This window comes from Melopsittacus undulatus, chromosome 10 (genome assembly GCF_012275295.1).
Source record: "Melopsittacus undulatus isolate bMelUnd1 chromosome 10, bMelUnd1.mat.Z, whole genome shotgun sequence".
NCBI classification, from domain to species: domain Eukaryota; kingdom Metazoa; phylum Chordata; class Aves; order Psittaciformes; family Psittaculidae; genus Melopsittacus; species Melopsittacus undulatus.
Genome location: NC_047536.1, coordinates 30,351,737 through 30,371,906, shown reverse-complemented (window position 1 = coordinate 30,371,906; position 20,170 = coordinate 30,351,737). Strand labels below are relative to the sequence as shown.

At 52.6% G+C, this 20,170-nt stretch overlaps 2 protein-coding genes across 2 annotated transcripts; both read right to left on the bottom strand.

Moving 5' to 3' along the window:
• Positions 1-396: 396 nt before the first annotated feature.
• KCNK15 (potassium two pore domain channel subfamily K member 15) lies at positions 397-9,555 on the bottom strand. The gene is made up of 3 exons (XM_005146737.2): positions 9,540-9,555; positions 4,402-4,686; positions 397-1,310 (listed from the first exon to the last, which is right to left on the bottom strand). The coding sequence occupies exons 2-3, from the start codon at positions 4,682-4,684 to the stop codon at positions 397-399; spliced, it is 1,197 nt and encodes a 398-aa protein (XP_005146794.1). The 5' UTR covers positions 4,685-4,686; positions 9,540-9,555.
• A 9,212-nt stretch (positions 9,556-18,767) lies between these two features.
• On the bottom strand, positions 18,768-19,781 carry LOC101874457 (P2Y purinoceptor 1-like). The gene has a single exon (XM_013128457.2). The coding sequence runs from the start codon at positions 19,779-19,781 to the stop codon at positions 18,768-18,770; it is 1,014 nt and encodes a 337-aa protein (XP_012983911.2).
• Between the last annotated feature and the right edge of the window lie 389 nt (positions 19,782-20,170).

Below are 20,170 nucleotides of genomic sequence, written 5' to 3'. Positions count from 1 at the left end.
ACAATCATCAAGTGCAATCCAGCCCATGTAGCAAGAGGCAAGTGCTGGCAGCAGCCACAGCCGAGGTTAGGCAGGGTGGGAGGGCAGCAGCGCCTCTGTTTGGGGAGCAGGGAGGTGGGAAAGCAAACCTACAGCCTTCTGGACCTCTTAGACCCAAACGCTTGAACCTACTTAGGAGGGAAAAGCAAAGGCGAACAATGCCATTCAGTACCTGCAAAAAGGAATGATTATTTAACAGGGTTTAAAAGCTCCTGCTGGACCCTGCGTGGGGCTGGCTGCCGACTGAAAGGGGAAAGGAAGAGAAGAAAGGAGCGCAGTAAGAAGAACCTGACATCTCTGTTCTTAATTTATCATCATAGTAAGACTCGAGCACCGAGTGCAGGTCGGCACATGCTCCTAGATGGATTTCCTCCGCAGCCGGGGGTGCTGCCGGCAGCGAGGGCTGTTGGATGACAGAGTGCTCCCCGGGGAGGAGCCGGTCTGCCCCCGCGTGCTCAGGGACACCTCATCGATCTTGTAGGAAATGGAGTTGTAATAGACGGGGTTGGTGTGGCAGCTCAGCGTCTCGGGGTGCGAGGGCACCGGGCTGCCGCACACCTGAGGTCTGTAGCACAGGCACGTGCAGAAGGAGGGGACCGCGGCCGCCGAGTTGGCCGATTGGCACCGCTGCCTCTCCGCATCCTCCTGGATCAGCGGGATGAGGTTCATCTGGCTCGTCCTGTCCTCCGCGGGCAGAAATATGGCGTTGCTGCTCCGGCTGTCCTCTTTGGGCTTGAGGTGGATGTTGTTCCGGGCTCTCCTCAGCGATGCTCGCTCCTCGGCATCGCGCCGCTCGTCCTCAGAGTTCATGGTCAGGAACCGCAGCACCACCAGGTTGAGGAAGGCGCCGATGACGGTCAGGCCCACCAGGATGTACATGAAGCTGAAAGCCACGTACGGGGGCTTCTTTTGCAAAGCCTCGTTCTTCTGCAGAGCCACAAAGTCTCCAAAGCCAATAGTGGTCAAGGTTATGAAGCAGTAGTAATAGGCATGAAAGAAAGTCCAGCCCTCGAAATAAGAGAAGGCTGCTGCGCCGATGCACAGGGTGCCCATGCAGGACAGAAAGCCGACGAGGACCATGTTCTCCATGGAGACATTGGTTGTCCTCATGCCCAGACACTTCTTGATCTTCTGGAGCAGTAGGCGCACAACAGTGTTCATGCGCTCCCCCAGGCTCTGGAACATGACCAGTGTCAGCGGGATGCCCAGGATGGCATAGAACATGCAGAACACTTTGCCAGCATCTGTGCCTGGGGCAGCATGCCCATAGCCTGTGGAGGAAACAGGAGAGGCAGGCGTCAAGCCCTCCCTGGGGTTTGCAGTGAGGCTGCCCTGGGACCCAGAGGAGAAGCAGGATAATGGGGAAATGGAAAATGAACCACTAACAGATCTGCAGGCAATGCTAACAGGGCCATGGGATGCTACAGCCTTGGGATGATAGCACATTACAGCATCTTGTGGGCAGAACCTTATTTCGTCTCTAAAGAGGGAAGGTGTAGGAGCTACAGGGCCCCTGTGCTATGGGGTCCATCCCCACAAGAGCAGTAAGTCTAGGGGGACTTCTGCAGAACAACTTGGGATTTACTCCAGCGTCATTAAGATTCAGACCTAAAGCACTGCCTAAAAGCAGGGGTTGTGGCTGTTTTAGATGCAGGGAAGGATTTATGTCACCACAGCCCTGTCAGCCCTTGTCCCGGGGACAAGGAGCTCGAGGAGGACAAGGTTGTCCTTGGACACCTTCTGAGATTTAATTTCCCCACTTGCTCCAAGTTTGCGAGCTGTGACTCAAGGACACACACAATTATCCTGGGAGTTGTAATGAGGCATCCACCGCAAGCTTCCGGACTCGGTGATTCTGCACCACCTCACTTAATTATAGAAGCTGTGCAGGCATCGCTGGCCTCTGACCTCCGCGGATGAGTAACGAACTCAGTGCAATGGAGTCACACAGCGTGGGGAGGCATCCAAAGGCATCCAAGGCTCTCTTTTGAGTTTCTATGAGAAACTACCAGGGCTGGAAACTTCCCTTCTGAAGGCGCCTGCAGAACAGCGCTGGCTCCTTCCCGTGCTGCTGCGTGGCCTTGAGCAAACACCCATTTCTATTTGCACTTTTTCTGCAGGTATTCATGTGATTTTTGTGTGAAGAACAGAGGAAACCATCCTCATTTCCCAGCCTTGTTCAAAGCTGTGACTTGGCTTCACCTCTGTCTCTGCTTCCAGTGCATTTCCAGAACTCAGGGAAGCTGGTAGCAGTGATGGGAAGACCGGAGGAGGATAACCATGTTGTCCCAGGCTCCTGAGCACACCTCCTGCTCCAGGAAACTCCTGGGATGGGGCTTGGAGGCTGAGGACAGTGTTATCCTGAGCCATGCAGTGCTCCCATCTACAAGCTGGCAGGAAGGGACTGGTTTCTGATTGCTCTGTCTGTCCATAAACCCATGCAATCAAAGCTGATAAACTTAATGCCTGCATGCCACATTTCACAGAATACAGAGCAGACGTGAGACTGCAGTGGCAAAAAAATCCCCACTCAGATCCAGGCTTAATAACTGAGTGCAATTATCAGGTCCTAGGCTACAAGATAATACAGGGGCAGCAATGAGGAGGTGAATATAATGATCCAGAAGAGCAGTGAGTGGAGAAACAGTTGTGGTACCCTGAGAGACTGCTGAAAGAGCATTTGACTGATGCTTTGGAAATGAGAAAGAGAATTAGAAAGAGTAAACAGAGCTACATTAACATTAAATCTGAGCTTTGGAGCACAGCCCAACACAGATCTGCTGTGCCAGTGTTTTAGAAATATGGCACCTGGGATGATTTACCACATGGGGTTTGTGATAAGCTCAGCAACTGTTTGTCACAGTCAGCAGAGAAACAACATAAACGGAGCTATAACCTGTCCCGTGGTGATGGAGATGCTCGCTGGAGCCATTCATCCCACCCCAGGACATGGGGCCTGACTCCAGCCATGTCCTGAGCTCATCGCTGTTTGCTGGCCACGTGCATGGCTGCTGCACAAGCCCCACAGCACATCCTGGGGGGCACACGGAGCACCCCAGGGCACAGCCTGCAGGTCACCTGCCCCTCCGCACCTCTTGTCCCCTGATGACAGCACAGTTGATCCCATCACCCCTTGTCCTGAGGGATGGTGCTTTCAGCTATCAAACATGTTACCCTGTCCTACAGATGAGGAGGTGGAAGGGCAGGGTCTGGCCTCAGGGTCCTGCCTCCAAAGCACATCTGCTCGCTGAAATCCCAGCACAAGCGCTGACACAAGCACAGGATCCCGTGCCTCTACATCCACAGGCTGCTTGGGGTGTGTGGGTTAATGAAGGTGGATTAATTAAGCTATGCTCAACTCCCATGTGGTCACCTCACCTAGAACTGAGGCAGCTTTATTCAATGTAGTTTCATTCCCTTGCAGACCAAGGCACTGGGCTCTGCTGTGGGTAAGTGCCCACGGGAGGGGGGTGTTCATAAGGTTCATCACTCCCCTCCGAGCTGACACTGATCCCCCTGCAGGCTCCCTGCAGAGCACACTCGGTGTCTGGTGGCTGTCCTGGCAACCTGCACCGGGTCTCACACAGCCAAACACCCGGAGTTTCGAGCTGGCAAAGAAGCCAAGAGTTCTCGGCCAGCTCTTCAGCCTGGCTTGCTGGCTACAACTGCCTGGCTCCTATCTCCATCCCCCTACCAGCTTCTTCAGCTGCCTGCCCTGAAGGTGCTGCAGGAGCTCCATGTGCTGCTGCCTCCCTGGGACATCGTGTATGTCCCATTGTGTGGCCCCAGCCATAGCGGCACCACCAGTGTCCCCCAGGACTGGGTGGCCTCCAGCCTATCCGTGGATTACCTCTCCCAGCACTGGGCATGGGGGATCACCCAGAGATGCCCCAGCCCTGCAAGGGTGAGATCAGCTTCTCCTGGGCAGGCAACCCAACAGAGACCGTGGAGGTGTGGGAGGATGTGGAGGTGCAGGGGTGGAGGGATGGAGAGGAGCTGGTATAGGGGGATGTCGAGATGATTGAGTGCTGGGATAGTGGGAAATGGGGGTGCAAGGATGTGGGGATGAAGAGGTGCCAGGACAGTGCAGGGATGTGTAGGTGATGGGGTGCCAGCATAGCATGATGGAGAGATGCTGGAATAGGGGGGTGCTGGGTTGTGGGGATGATGGGGTGTAGGGAAGTGGGGATAGAAAGGTGGCGGGACAGGCAGATAGGTGAGCGTAGGGATGTGGGAATGCTGTGGTGCCAGGATAGCAGGATGGAGAGATGCTGGGTTGAGGGGGTGTGGGATATGGGGACGATGGGATGCGGGACAGAGGTGTGGAGGGGCGCAGGACACAAGGCGGGTGCCAGCGCTCACCTATGGTGGTGATGACCGTGATGGCGAAGTAGAAAGAGCCGGCGAACTTCCACTGCCGCCCGGCGCGGTGCGGCTCGGCCTGCAGCACCAGCCGCTCCAGCTCCCGGTAGTCATCGGCGGAGAAGCGGTACTTCCTCCGCAGCTCCCCGCGCTTCTGCTCCAGCAGCCGCTTGCGGCCGCTCTCCGCTTCCGACTCCAGCGCATCGAAGACGGCGGCGCCCACCAGCAGGTAGGAGAAGATGCAGAGGATGAGCGCGGCCGTGCGCAGGTTCTGCCGCTTCATGGCGAGGGGCGGCCGCGGCGGCTCAGCCCGGGCTCCGCATGGCCCCCGCCGCGCCCCCCCCCGCGCCCCGCCTGCGCGCCGCCCCCCGAACCCCGCGCACCGGGACCGCCCGCAGCGGGACCGCGCAACGCCCGACGGCACCGGGATGGGGACCGCCCGTACCGGTAACGGGACCGGCACCGGGACCGCCCCGTCCCAAACCCCGAGCCGGCCCTGGACACCGGTAAGGGGCCGTGTCCCCGGCTGCGGGAGCCGTATCCCGGGGCTGTCCCCACTTGCAAAAATCAGAGTACAGGCTGGTAAAAAACAGGTTTATTCTTTGATTGTTCAGCTTCTAAACCCCACACGGTAACGTTTGAGGAGAATGGAAATACAAAGCATCCTTAAACAGACAAGTAACTTTGCTATCACCAAACCTGGAAAATAAACCTACCTTTGTTCCAACACAGCCTTTGGAATTCTTGCTAACATCCATAAATGACAGAGTCTGTTAATGGTCACTGAAACTGTGTTAGAATGTTTGGAACAGCACTTACAGACAGGGAAATACACAACTGCAGCCACTGCATACTATGATCATGGAGTGGATGGTCCAACACCATCTGCTGGGATTGTCCCCATGCCTGCAAGCAGGGATGTCCTGCAGGACCTCCTGCCTTTACTCCCCAGCCTAATTACACCAGAAAGATGAAGCCAGTTTTTAGGCAGAACAAACTGATTACTGGCTGCAGGGCAGCCCGGGCTGGCCCTGTCCCCACTTCACACCCAGGGCAGTGGAACTCTGCAGTCTGTGCTACCAGCGGTGTCTTCACTCTTGCCAGCCATCACCAGAGAGGGTTTCTGGCCTGGTGCTGTTTTAGGAGAGCAGGACAGAGCAGTGTGCCCAGGTCTGGTGTCTCTGTGGAGCTCTTTGGCATGTCCATACCATGCATGTAGTCCCTAGGGACTGTAACAATAGGACAAAGGGTAATTGGATAAAACTTAGAGGAGATTCAGGTTAGAAATAAGGCAGAAGCTGTTCCCTGTGAGGGTGCTGAGGCGCTGGCACAGGGTGCCCAGAGAAGCTGTGGCTGCCCCATCCCTGGCAGTGCTCAAGGCCAGGTTGGACACAGGGGCTTGGAGCAGCTGCTCCAGTGGAAGGGGTCCCTGCCCGTGGTAGGGATTGGAACTGGATGAGCTTTAAGGCCTCTTCCCATACAAACCATTTTGTAATTCGATGCAGGGATGCAGGGACATTGGTCCCATCAGCCCATACTGGGGTGAGGGCAACAAGCGGAGCCTCATGCATCATTGCCCCATGGACAGCTCTGGTGTATTGGGAAATCAGCCGGGGTAGGAGGCAGAGCCCATAGCGTGCAGCCCCTGCTTTTCATTCCTGGTCTCCTGAGCTTTTATGTAACTCTTATTTTTCGCTTTCAAAAATAGACACTTCATCGAGCCGTATGTTGCAGGAGATAGCATCTCCTTCAAGAAATAAGCTCTTTCTTTTGACTGGGAATAAAACAAACCAGGAAAACAAATCAGCGAGCAGGCTTACATCCCTCTTCATGCATCCCGCCTCTCTCTGGAGAGGACAGGATGTTTAAGCCTTTAATTGCAGCAAAAGAGGATTGAATGGGGTGGAACAAAAACTTTTTAACCATGAAGACAGTCAAACACCAGAACAGATTGTCTGGATGTCTGTGATAGCACTCTGGGCACAGCTGATGCTCTCCTGGAGCCCCTTCCAGCCCTACCCTCAGCATTTCCATGGCCAGCACATCCCACTGTGATTGTGAACCCCTTGTCACCCTGAACACTTGCCACTTCCCACTGCCTTGCCGAGCCTCCCCGCCAGCACCATCACTGAAAGTTGTCGAATTCAAAGCACAGGCTCCAGCATCCATCACCAGCAGCACAAGCTGTCGGTGTGTTGCTGTTCAACATCATAGCGCTTCCAGCCTCCTAAATCACTCGGCAAAGCCTGTGCTGAAGGAATGTGTCTGGTTCGTGTTCTCCATGGTGTCGTTCACAGCCCTGATAACAGGGATGCTGTCAAACCTCCGGACCCACAGCAGTGTGGGGCTGCCTGCTATGGGAGATGTGCTTCACCTGCTGCTAGTACTGTTTTCAGCAATGACATCCCACCTTGAAGACCAGACACAGTGCTGCTGATTGAGCTCCTGCTGGTTCCAGTACAGAGGAAGGAGTTCTTACACTGGTTTTCCTGCTTGCAGCAAGCACGGGGGCATGAACGAGATCAGACTCTGCTGTTGTGTGGGACAGTCCCTCCTGAGGAAGGCACAGGGAAGTTTCATGCTTTCCCACTGTTAAGGTCCCTCAGCTCAACCTTTGTCTTTCCCCCCAAGCTCACTGTGCTTGAGAAAGGTCAGGCTGGAGCCGCAGGATCAGGCCAGGGAAGATAATGTACTTTACCATTGATTTCCAGTGAGAAATTGCATTATGAGATTAAATGTCTCATTTTTATTGCATGGGGAGGCAGAGAGAAAGCAAAGGCTCTGAAAATAAAACACAAGCCGAAGTGATGTGTTTCTGTTGTAAGGTGCTTGTGACTGGGAACAAATGTACCTTGTTTGTTCAGCCCTTCGGAGGTGAACTTTGAGAAGCTGCTTCCTTCAGAGGCTGGTAAACAAAGTCAGATCTCATCTGTGTTTAAACCAGTGCCCAATGAACATGTCTAATTGCCCCACATCCACTAATTCCAGGCTGGCAGGGAATTCATTGAAAAGCCTTTCTAGTTTTAATGGCTTGAAATAAGCAAAGCTGCTCAGGAGTCTGAGGCGAAAGATGCTAAATGGGGACCAGCAGCGTGGCTCTGAGTCAGTCCCACAGCGCAGTGTACGTGGGGAGAGGTGGGAGCATCCCACCAGTGTCTGTGTCTGCACAGACAGCTCCTGGTCCCCCAGCAAAGGGGATGACATTGGTGGGAAGTGCAGTACCGGTCGCTCTGCTTCTTTTGGTTATTTTAAAGGCCAAATAGATGTTTTCTTTTGCCTTAGTAAAAGCATCAGCTATTCTGGCTTTAATGCCATTTAATACTTAGATAACAGCCTCGCGATTCCACAGGATATTTTTAAAGCAATGGATTAGTTAATTTCTAGAGAGGATTAGATACTGAGATATGAATAACAACCAGCTGCAGCCACCCAGAGGAGAGCAGGACTCCCAGCACTGCTCAGAGCAATCCCTCCTTTCCATGTAAGGGGCTGCAGCAATGTCCTCTTCTACAGACAGGGTCCATGACCTGGACATAGTATTTGCTTCCGCCCCATCACTCCATAAGCCTTTCTGTGAACACCCCCCCGCTAGCCAGAGCTAACTTGTCCTTGTCCTGCAGGCATGCTCAGGGTTACTGGAGGCTCAGGAACCTTGATGCTTTCTCTTGGCTCTGGGATCTCCCTTCTCTTCCATCCCTGCCTCTCTATTGCTCAGATGGCTGCAGGTGCTTTGCTCTATGCTGTAATCTGAAAGCTCAACAAGGGAATTAATGAAGCATTGGATATAAATGAAGCAAATGCAGATTGTCTCCACCTGGTCACCATGGATGTGGCTTGCAGGCTTCAAACCCCAGGGCAGGTGGACACAGCTCCACATATGACTGACTTCAACCACCTTACCTAGTGCCAATCAAGCTAAACTTTGGCCATACCTCCTGATACCTCATAGCCCATTAGTGATCCTTCCTTAATTACCCTTCCTACCCAAAATGGGTCCTTGCAAGGGGCTGCACAGCCCCATCCTTCTCCCCCCTCCCAGCTTTCCCCAAGCAGCCTGCTCTGACAGTGGTTGTACACAAAGCAGACCTGGGCTGGAAATGCTGACAGTGCTCTTGAAAGTTTATAGTCACAAACTCTATTTTCAGCCTAATAAGTTTTTTATATGCTTGGAAAGCTGTCAGTTGAACATCAGCCAGGCACAAAGTACCTGCCATAAAGTGCCTGGACCGCAACCAAATGGGAAAGGTGCTGCTCTACTTTAGCAAGATCTTGATCTCGGCTGCTTTAGCTGGTTCATTTAATTGGTTTGAGCATCCTGGCTTTACTAATAAAGATATCAAATAATAGTGCCCCTGCTTAATAATCTGTGGAAATATTCACTGAGAAACTGTTAAATCAGAGCTGGCAACCTGTTCGGATTGGGGCTTGGGGTTGGGAGGCTCTGTGGTGCTGCTGCTGGTGCTGGTCCCTGCAAGGAGTCCCTGGACCCCAGTGACGAAGGAGAGAGGCTTTGGGAATGTGTCTGGAAAGGGATCTCACTTCCTGATAAGGTTAATCTGGAGATGAGCTGCCTCAGACTTCCATGGACACATGCCCACACCAAACCCTTGGCCAAGCACAGAGCAGGACCTGATCCTGCTCCCACCGCAGCACCGTCATGATGCTATAAATGACTTTCCTGCATCAGAGCTCGCAGGGTTGCCAGGAGGTCAGGGGTGGGGGGGCAAAGGCTCTGGGAATGAATCCCAAATATGTGAGGCTCTTTCAGAGGGTGCCCCAGTGCCATCTTCACCCCTGTCCTTCAAGGCAGCACTGCACTGCAGGGACAGGAAAGGTCCTGAACCCCTGTAGGGCTCCTGTGGGACACCCTGGGTGGTGACAGGCTCTGTCATGCTGTGTGAGCCATCATATCCCATGCGGCACCTGGTGAACACCATGGCCCCTGCCAGGAGCCCTGCGGGTGGCTTCAGAACCAAAGGGTCTGCCTGTACAGTCACGTCCCTGTGGCACCCTCCTTCCCATAGGGCAGAGGGTCCCACTGCAGGGCACCACAGGCTGCCTGGGGCAGGAGGGAACTGCTGCCTGCTGGATGTGCTGCAGGAGCAGTGGTGGCTCCATCCCACCGGATGAGACCTGGCTGTGCAGCAGCCGGGGCAGTGAGCGGGTGGTGCGGGAGCTGCAGCAGTGCTGTCTGCACCCCAGCCCTCTGCTGCTTCCCAGGCAGTTTGCAGCAAATGGCCCATTTCAATGCTAAAAATAACCCAGTAGGAAACAAATTGGCCCCAGCACTTCATCTGGGGAAAGTGCATTTATTGGTAAAACTCAAGATGTCCTTTCCTGTTCTGCCTCTGAAGCCCAGGGAACTAGTGCTTCCCAGCCAGGCACCAGCTTCTTTCATTGCAGTGTTTGAGCCCACCAAGACACGTTTTATCTTTCCCTGCTACTGATGCTCCACAGGCTGCTCCCAGCTGCCAAATCCCACTGGCCAGAAGTGGTTCTGGCTTTGGGGCCATGAGGGATTTCCCAGCTTGTGGAGCTGTGGATTGCTCTGTGTAAATGCTCCCAACCCCATCATGCCCCAGAGCACAGCAGGTTCTGGGTGGGCGATGAATAGAGCAAAATGAAAACACTTGTTTTCTCTTGCAGTGAAAGTGCAGTGTTGGGGATGTATTTCTTCCTCCACCTCAAACTGGCAGATTTTACTAAGTCTTATATGCTGAGACTTTCCAGCTGCTTCCTTCAGGCTTTTCTCTGGAAGGATTAACTGGGGAGATGAGACGCATCCTCTCTGAACTACAAATACAAAGAGGTTCCGGTGTGCCTGGACCAGCTCTTTGTCCTTTATTCCAGTCCTGGCCCCTTCTTTCCAGCCACGCTCAGGGGCTCAGAGCAAACGGCAGCACAGGAATCACAGCTGTTCCAGGCATCAGGATGCCAGATCTGCCATGAATCAGGTACAGGGAATCGAATTAACATAGGGCTGTTCTGGAGGCAGGCGAAGCGCCTGAGCTAAATGGGGAAATGAACCGGAGGCTCCTCTGGGTTCTGAAATACTTAGCTAAGGCTGAGGTCTCCTGCCTGAGTGTCTCTTGGGGTGGGAGCTGAGGTGCTGAGCCTGGGGAGTGAAGGTGGTAAGATCTGCATGAAAAAGAGTTTGGGAATGAGCTCTGAGGCCTTGGTGCTTGACAAGCTCTGGGGCAATGAGCTGGATCATTGAAGGACAGGGAAGATAACCAAGCAAGAGTTGGTAGGATGGGAGAGGATGTAGATGAGTTGGGAATCTCAGTTGGAGGCCAGAGGATGTGGGGTTGTTGAGAGGGTCTGCAACATTGTGATTGGACTATTTACCTGGAGAGTTTTACAGGGGCCAACGAGATTGAACATTGTATGGATGTGCAGGTTGGGAAAGTACCGACCGAGGGGATAAAAAGGGCTTGGTGGTAATAAGCCAGGACTTGAGTCTCTGCATCCACTTGGGTCCGTGTCATGAAATACCACAAATGGTGCCCACCACGTGGAGCATGGAAAGTGATGTATTGTCGACCCAGCGGCGGGGCTCAGCCAAGCTGCTTGCTGGATGTAAGCAAAGGTGTAGGCTGAAAGGAAGCGAATTTAAACTGCGTGGATTGCCTCCCGCAGGATGGGTGAGAGGCTGAGAATGATGGGATCTGCTTTAACAAAGGAGCAGGGAAGTGTTCTAGGTGTTTTTGTTATGATTCTTAAGCAGTATGGAAAAATTGACAAGGAAGAACCGAAAATCATCCTTCTCTGGGCATCAAAAGTCAATCCATGTAATATTCATACCCTAAGGATTTGGGACAAAATTGGCTTTAATTTGTGGGACTGTGCTACAAACAGTGATGAAGTTGCCTTCAATTTATTGAACCTGTTGTGAGTTATTTCTGAAACTGAAAGTTCCTGCTGGCTCACAAGCACAGAGGCAGAAGCGGCACCTTCGGATCCATCACCACTGCCCTCGGTGCTGGACTCTGCTGTGAGATCAGAAAATCAGTCTGCTGGTGTTGGTCCTGCGGTTCTGCCGCCTGGGAATTCTGATGCTGACCTGGATGGTCCTTTTGACCCGGGGCCTGTGGATGCGGAAAAGGAGCCTGATTTATATCCCCCACATCCTTATGACAAATGGGTGGTTGTAAAGGGAGAAGTGAGATGGGTGGGGGATGCAGATGTATTGAGTGCTTTCCCGGTGGTGTATGTGCCAGACCAGGCCCTGCGGTGGGAAGGTCTCTCATATGCTCTTATCAAAGATATGAGAGGAAGGATGACAGACCACAGACTCAGGGCCCCATATAGAATTCATTTGATACAGTCTATCTGTAATACTCATGTATTTATCCCAAATGATTTCAAAACGTTGTTTCATATGATAATGATGGACATGCGATATACTGTGGGGGAGTCAAAAATGAGGCAGCTCACGGGCATCCAGACTGCTGGAAACTCAACATTGAGGGCACAAGACTCACTGCGAGCGGTTACTGCTGGTGTGTTACTGGGTCGAGCTGATTTTGGCACCAATGCTACGCAAGCTAGGGTTTGCCAGGCAAGCTTGCAGCAAGTTAAGCAAGTGGCACTGTGGGCTTTGAAAACTGTCCCTGATGCTGGTAAACAGAGAAGCCTTTTGTCCGAATCAAACAAGAGGCAAACGGGCTGTTTATGAAGTTTTTAGACCGACTTAATGAGGCTCTAGAGAAACAGATTTTTTCAAACAACTTGCTATTGAGGATGCTAACCCTGACTGTCAGGAAGTATTGCAGCCATTACGAGATCCCAGCATATGTTAAATGCTTGGATGAATGTCGGGTCTAGACAACACGCTCTGTCTCTGCGGAAGCATTTATGGCGTTGTCAGCTAAGTCACAGCAACACTTTCTGTGCGGTCAGTGCAGCCAATGGAGAAAGGACTGTCTGAAAATGAAAGCAAATACTCAAAGGGGAGCACCTGGGATTTGCTGGCACTGTAAAGGGCACAGTTATGTAAGTTATTGCCGGGGGAAATTTGACCAGGGTGGCCTTTAACTTTACCAGGAAACATCCAACAAATCACTCTTCCGAATGGCCCCCTCAGGAAGCTGCTGCACTTTGTGCACCAGCACAAGCGGTGGTGCTGGAGTGGACCTGGCCACCTTGGGAGAGACAATAATTCAAGACACATCAGTTGTGCTTATTCCAACAGGCACATGTGGCCCATTTGGGCATGGAAAGGCAGCACTGTTATCTGCACGATGCTCTACAGCCATAAGGGGTCTTTCTGTGCTGCCAGGGGTCATAGATGCTGACTTTGAAGGAGAAATGAAAACAATGGTGTGGACTCCATTGTCACCATGTACTGCACCAGCAGGAAGCTGAATCACACAATTAATGTGTTTTTCACCCCAGTTACTGGATGCTGTCCACAGTGTGCAGGGCTCAGAATGTTTTAACTCTGCAGGGACACCTGAAATTTATTGGACTCAACAATTAGCTTTGGACAGACCCCAGTTGTCCTGTGCTTTAAAATCATGGGGGACAAATGTTACTTTGCAAGCAACTGTTGATAGTGGAGCAGATGTTGCAGTCATTTCTGCATCAAAATGGCCTGATCTTTAGCCTTTAATGGATGCTAATGCCTCATAAGCAGGAATTGGTGATCGAGCCTCAGCCAGTAGAGCAGGACAACTCAAGACAGTACAATAATGCAGCTGCTAATCAGAATTCTAATGCTACTTCAAATACAAGAAGGGAATTTGTACCGAAGTGGAATAAACCCTCTGATATCAGAATAATTCAAAAGATAATGAAACTTACTGCAGAAGTGAAAGACAGGCCAGTAAACCTCAGAGCTCATTCCCAAACTCTTTTTCATGCAGATCTTATCACCTTCACTCCCCACACTGAGCAGTGGCACAAGATGATGCTCATTTGGGTATCCCCCCAGTGCACCTCCACACAGGGCCAGGTGACAGACTCAGGCTCTTTTGGGTTTCTGGCTTGGGAAATGCATGTGAATGGTCCCCTTTATGCAGGAGTATGGAGGAGGCCTCCACAACCAAATAAAGCTTCATTCAGTGAGAGTGTTTGGTGCTCTGCATAATCACCAGCACCAAACCTACCCCTGAGCTCTCCTTCATGCCAGCAGTTTCCCGTTGCCATGGGACCTTCTCACCCCCAAAAGCCTGGACCGAAGCACAGAGATGATGCAGGCTGGTCTGGGATGGTCAGAGCTGACTGGGAGCTATGCTGTGCAGTTCTCCCCATCTCTGCTCAGCAGCACCTCCACATCACAGCAAAGGCAGCCAGGATGGAGTTAATCTGTCTCTTGTCCTTGGATGTCCTCTGCATGGAAGCAGCCTCCCCAAGGAGGAGCTGTGTTGCCCCTGAGAAGCCTGGGAGCTTTCTGATCCTCCTCAGGGTAAACTTCTTGCCCATGAACCCAAACAAGCAGAAGAATTTCACGCTGGCTGGGCTGTGTCCTGGCACGAAGGGCTCTTCAGGGAGCCAAATCTGACCTGAGCATCTCCTGCTCGGGGCAGAGAGAGGTGCTGGGTGAAATTCAAACTGGACTCTCCTTCCCAGTGCTAAGGCAGAGCAGGTTGAGGTGCACAGAGCATCTACTGGGGTTTCTTGCTGCCCTGCTGACCCCTGCCTATGAGCACAGAGGGCTTTGCTGCTGGGGGATATTTAGAGGGATGGTCTGAAAAGTGGCACCTGTCCAAGAAGCCTGGGCTCAGGAGGTCCTCAGGACACATCCCTGCCCACAGGGTGCAGCTGCAGTCGCTCTGTAGTGCACATACAAATGTGTGTTTCAGCTGCAAGCTGCACAGTGCCGCTGCCGCCGGGCTGCAAGTGCATTCCTCAGCTCTTGCCCTCCCCAGGTCCCACGCTACACGGCATCCCCTATTTATAACTGCATGCACTGCAGGAGTAATATTAGACTGATGGCCTCACACAGTCACGCTAAATGTTATTCTATTTATGTGACTTGCTCTTCTTCACAAGCTGTTGGGCTCCCAGATGCCAAAACACAGTGCATAGCATAGGCAAAGACTCGGATTCTTCTCTTCTGTTAAAACCTTTACCAACTGCACGCAGTCCCAAGTATATTTACCAGTGTTTCCCAGGTCACCTGGCGTAATTGCATCTACTATTCCTGCCCCAGTCTGATCGATATCCTTGGTCAATAAGATAACGTGTCAGGTCTGCTGTCCTGTAGCCAAAGGTACTTTAGCAATGAAATTGGTTTGTGGAAGAAATGCATGCCTCTCACTGAATCTGAGGATGCTGTGACCTTTCATTAGTGACCCGGGTGACTCATCCCTTTGCGTGTGCACACTGCAGCCTCCCACCACATTGTAAAAGATGCACCACAAAGTCCTGCTGCCTGGTGCAACATGGAGCTGGCACCTGTGGGAGCCTCTGCTCATGCTGCTTCTCCTCAGGGTTCACACGTGGTCTTCATGCCTCTGCTGGGGCTGGGGGCTCTCATGCTATGGAGATGCCCTGTTCACACAGTGTGCACCATCTCTGTCCCATTTTCCATGGAAATCTCTGATACAAATGCAGAAGCCCAAGTTTTCAGCACACCCAGGGCTTTACTGGCCACACCACCCCACCTGAAGTGAGGTGGGCAGCTCACTCAGAGCCAGATTTCAGCCAGAGGCCATGTGTCACACTCTGCATTCACTGTGGAGGCAAATCCTCTCACTCCACTCGTACCTCTGCAGCCAGCAGCTGAACTCATAGTGTTCTCATGGTTCCTGTGGCACTCACTGCTCACTTCTGCTCCCTACCACGCTTTGCTGGGTGCTCTGGAACCAGAGAACCTGGAAACACAATGTGTTTAGTCTCCTTTTAGAAACGTGTGCAGAGTAAAATAAAGAATCAAACAGGGTTGAGCCATACACATTTAGATGCTGTTGGTAGCAATACATCCCTCTTGTAAAGCGTTTTGCATGCCAAGAAAAACAGGTTTAGAGAAGGAAAGTGGTTGTACATCTGCATCTGTACATGTGCCTGTTAATTCTGCCTGAATGGCTTCCCTGGGCTGTCAGCTCTAAAGTTTTCTTTAACATAACAAATCTTGACTGTGCAACAAATCCTTGACCAAAAGGAGTTGATTTAATGAAGCAAGAAATGCTGCCAAATTTCCAGGCTTGATCTCCACCCCATTAATTTCAGCAGAATTCCCATCATGTTTGGTTTGTTGGTTGGGTCCAATATGGGTAGAGGAGCTAAAAATCTGCTTTCAGGCTGATTTTGCAGATAAGATCATTGCTCTGCTTCTCTGTGCCAGAGAGGCTATGGGAAAAGCAGACAATGGTACAGGTGGGATTCCTTTCACTTGATTTTAGGCATCTTCAAGTCCAGCAACAGAGAGACAAGGGAGGGAAAGCAGAACATTCAGCTCATCATAAGCCAGGAGCTTGAAAGAGATAAAACCCATTTATTTCTTCCTGCAGAACCATTTTACCCCATGAGGATGTGCAGCTCATGTAAAGGAACCTGACAGTGCTGGAACATCTCTGCAGCAAAGGGGAAAGGGCCTTGCTCAAAGTCACCCCTGAGCAAGTGAGTGTTGACCCAGGTGCTGCTGCTGCCCACTCAGGTCTTCTCCCTGTGCTTGTGCCACCCAGGAACCAAGGATAACGCCTGCATCTGGATGCAACCATGGCACAGCAGCTCCAGTGGACACTGACCACCTCCTGCCAGCAGCACGTGTGTGTGCATGGCCCTGCCAACAGCTGGCAGAGCTGCTGGGAGAAGGGGAAGGGGGAATATGGCATCTTCCCACCTTCCTTGTCCCCTTACTCACTCCCAAACATGTGTTATGTCCTCTCCTCCCGATGCCCAAGTTCTGACTGGCCCAGAGCAAGAGCTGCCCATGCTGGTTGCTCCAGGGACAATCCCTCCCCTCTGGTTCCAGGGGATATAGAGCACCAGGGAGGTTTTGAGGTGCCCACGTGTTTTGGGCAGGTCCCCAGTGGTGACCGTGCACCCGCAGTGTCCCACAGAGAGCAGTGGCTGCTCTTTGCAAGGGAAGGAGCTTCCTTTGTCACAAGGGCTGGTGGAAGGAGGGCTACTTTGCTGCTCCATCAGCAGCTGCAAAGGTGGCCATGCAGGCTCATGTGCTAGCGATTGGCCCTTAATTACACATACAGCTAATAAAGGGAGAGAGCTCAGCCCTTCAGTTCATGGGGAGAAACAGCACTGTTTGAGAATTGAGGGGCCTGCAAAGCACGATATACAAAACCCCTCCAATATCTCAGGGGCATCAGCTGAACGTGCAGCTCCTTAACGGCTTTTGCTGATTTGACAGATGCAAGACACAGAAAACAGAGCAGATTTATGACTACAACTGTCTCTGAGGCTCAGAGATGCTTCTTAAGGATACAGATCTTTAAATCATCATTAACAGTGACAGGAGGGGGCAGTGGAGAAGAAAGAGCTGGGCACAGCAATGCAGGGGTGAGAGCAAGTTTGCTGGTGCTTCCTACATGGCACTGCCTCCCTGGGGTGCAGTGATGCTTTACTTCCATCAATCATGCACAAGGTTGGGTGCAGTGACAGGGTGCTGCAGCTCCTACGGGATGTGGGGAGCCAAAGCCAGTTCTGTGGGGAACTGTCACATCTTGGATGGGCTCCATGTGTGAAGGTGGAGAAGCTGGACAGCTTTTAGAGACATGGGTATTTCTTCAGGAAAGGAAAAGAAGAGCTCAGAGCTCTGGATAAGCCCAGATCTGGCGAGTGTGTGCACGGAGCAGATCTAAACCTAATGTCCCAAAGATCTTCCCTGCTGCAGAGACAGAAGAATGTCCCATTTGGGAATTTCAGCTTCGGGTTTCCTCTGGATGAGGTGGGAGCTGAAAGCTTCCAGGTTTTGCTGTGACCCTGAGCAGACTCTGAGGACCTACCTGCATGCACACCTGGCCCAGCATTGCTCCCCATCTGCAGAGCCCCGGGAACCCCATCCCTGCTCCCAGCAGTGGGCTGGCTGCTCTCTCTGCTCCTGTGAAGCATTGCAAGCAGCCAGACGACTCACGACTGGAAGCTTTAGGTGTTTATTTGCACTTTAGACATATTAACTGCATCTGAAAGTGAGCTGCGGCTCCCTCTGCGCAGCAGCGAGGGTGGGTGCGTGCAAAGAGCAGCTGACTGTGATAAATACCAGGTTTTGGTTCAAAGAGCAGTGTCTGTGGGTTGGCCCTTTCCCAGAAGAGGCTGATTTAGACTCTCAGTTCACTTCCTTCAGCCGAGCTGCAAGGTCTGCTGCTGCAGATCACATTGCTTAATTCACAAGGACCAAAGCATCCAAGGTGTTCATCAACATCAAGAGCAAAAACTAAACTGCTGCTCAGTAGCCCCTGCTCCCCTTGAAGCAGAGATCCCATGCCAATAGATGGATTTCTCTCACCATTGAATCCTTCCTTCACAAGCCTTCAAACCCATGTTGCTTCTCTTTTCTTTGCATGTCTAACTTTTAACAGACATGTCTAACCCCGTTGCAAGGCTGGATGCAGGAGTAAGATGCAAGCACCCACCTGAAGATTCCAAACTCTCCTGGGATTTTGCCCATTGAAAGCAGCAGTTCAGGCTACTGCAGTCATTTGCCTTGCAAAAACAAAAGAAACCCAACCCAACCAACATCCTCCAGAAGCTTCAAAATGCCAATTTGCTGTTGTCTGCTGGGTGTTTTTCCAAAAGAGAGTGAGTAATGCTGAAGTTCTCATTTTTCTCCTGCAAAGGAGGTGGGCAGTGGAGGATCACACAGATCCCGAAGCAGCTCAGTCACCCAGGAACAACTGATTCAGGAGCTGGCAGAGCTTAGTCATCTATTTAAAACTTGATATTTTAATGACTATTTCCACCTCCAAAGCATTCCCCCCCCCCCAAAAAAAAAGCTCATCTCTTAGCTGTTGTCCAACACAGGTAGTTAATTACTGTCTCAAACCCATGTCCAGGAGGGGAAAGGGGATGCAGTTGCGGGACAAGGCACATTCACCCGCATCTCACTCACTGAGAGCTCAATGGGTGGCTGCAGAACCAGGGAGATGTTGACCAGCTTGGACCACTGCACTAGAGGATACACTGAGAAATGTTTTAAGTCTGGAGTAAACACAATGTTCATTTCTTGCCATCTCTGAGCACACTGTTAGGCTAAATGGTTGGGTTGAGTAGCTTGGCTCTAAAATCTGGCCTCAGTTTCCTCTCTGATGCCAGTGGTCCTGTCTATCCCTTGTGTGAGACTGAAGCCAGTGATGCTGCAGTTACCAGCTCTCTGCAAAGCAGGGATCAGGGTGAGGAGGTGACTCCCAAGAAGGGCTCAAGTGCAAACAGAAGTGGTGCATCCTATGCAGGGGGTGTTGGGTACCTCAGAGCTCATCAGTAGCCTCCTCCTTACAAAGAATGATGCTCATATTCTTCTCATCTTCCTGGCAAGAGGTTTTCCTTGTTTGGCAGAGGGTCCTCATACATGACATGCATGTTTCACTGGTCATCACGTAGAGCAGGGGGTTGAGGGCACTGTTGAAGCTGGCCAGGCCCCGGGTCACCTGGTATGAAAGGTAGATATTCTTCACAGCCTGCGTGCAGAACCCTTGTAGCTGCCAGCCTCGAGACAACAAGTTGAGGTTTCTGAAGATGTGGTAGGGGAGGAAGCAGATGGAGAAGAGGATCATCACAAGAATCGCCAGACTGATGCTTCTTCTCCTGAGGCTGAGGTTCACAGTGTCATTCCTGCAGAGCACCACCACCACGTGGCAGTAGCATCCGATGATGATAAGGAATGGGATGATGAATCCAGTCACGGTGATGGTCATGGTGTATGGCAAGTAAACACCCAGGTACTCGTGCTCTGTTGTGTCGTGGCACTGTGTCCCCGTGTCGTCCATCTTGCTGAAGGCAAAATCTGGAGCTACTTGTGCGATGACCCACACCCAGACCATCGTGCTGAGCCACACTGAAGGGGTTGTCCCATAGCACCAGCCCCGTGCCTTCAACGGATGCACGATGCCCAGGTAGCGGTGGATGCTGATGCAGGTGAGGAAGCCGATGCTGGCATAGAGGTTGAGGTGGAAAAGGCCGCGGGTGATCCGGCACCAGCCCTGCCCGAAGAGCCACACTCTGCCCTGCAGGTAGTAGCTGACGAGGAAGGGCAGCGTGCTCACGTACAGCAGGTCAGCCAAGCCCAGGTTGCCCACCAGCAAGTCGAGGGGCTGTCGGGCTCCACGCCTGGCTCTGGTGCAGAGGTGCCCCAGCCCCAGCCCGTTCCCCACCAGCCCCAGGGCAATCACCACCAGGTAGGCGGTGGGCAGGAAGCGCTGCGTGAAGCCGGTGTCCACGGAGCACAGGGTGCCATTGCCGGCCCGCCGGGGGGAAGCCTCCATGGCCGTCGGGCGCTGCAGCGGGGTGGCCGCTCCCGGGTCGAGGTGGCGGTGCCAGGCGGAGCCCGTTGCCCTGGGCGGAGCGGCCCCGGCGTGCCCGGGTGCGGGCTGGGGCTGCCCCGCTCCTTCCGGGCCCGTTCTGTGGAGCAGGGCTCAGCCCCGGAGCACGGGGCCGATGTGGTGAGAGCCGCCCCAGCCCAGGGCTCCTGCCGCTGAGAGCCAGGGACCCGCAGGGCTGCGGCTGTTCCGGGCTGCAGCGGGAGGAAGGGAGCAGGGAAGAGGCAGAGCGGCTTTGCCTCGCAGCGGGTGGGAGCTGCGTGCTGAGAGACCCAGAGCTTTCAGCCTGCTTCTGATCTGTGCCGCTCTGGGTGAGCAGAACCCCCCCCGTTCCG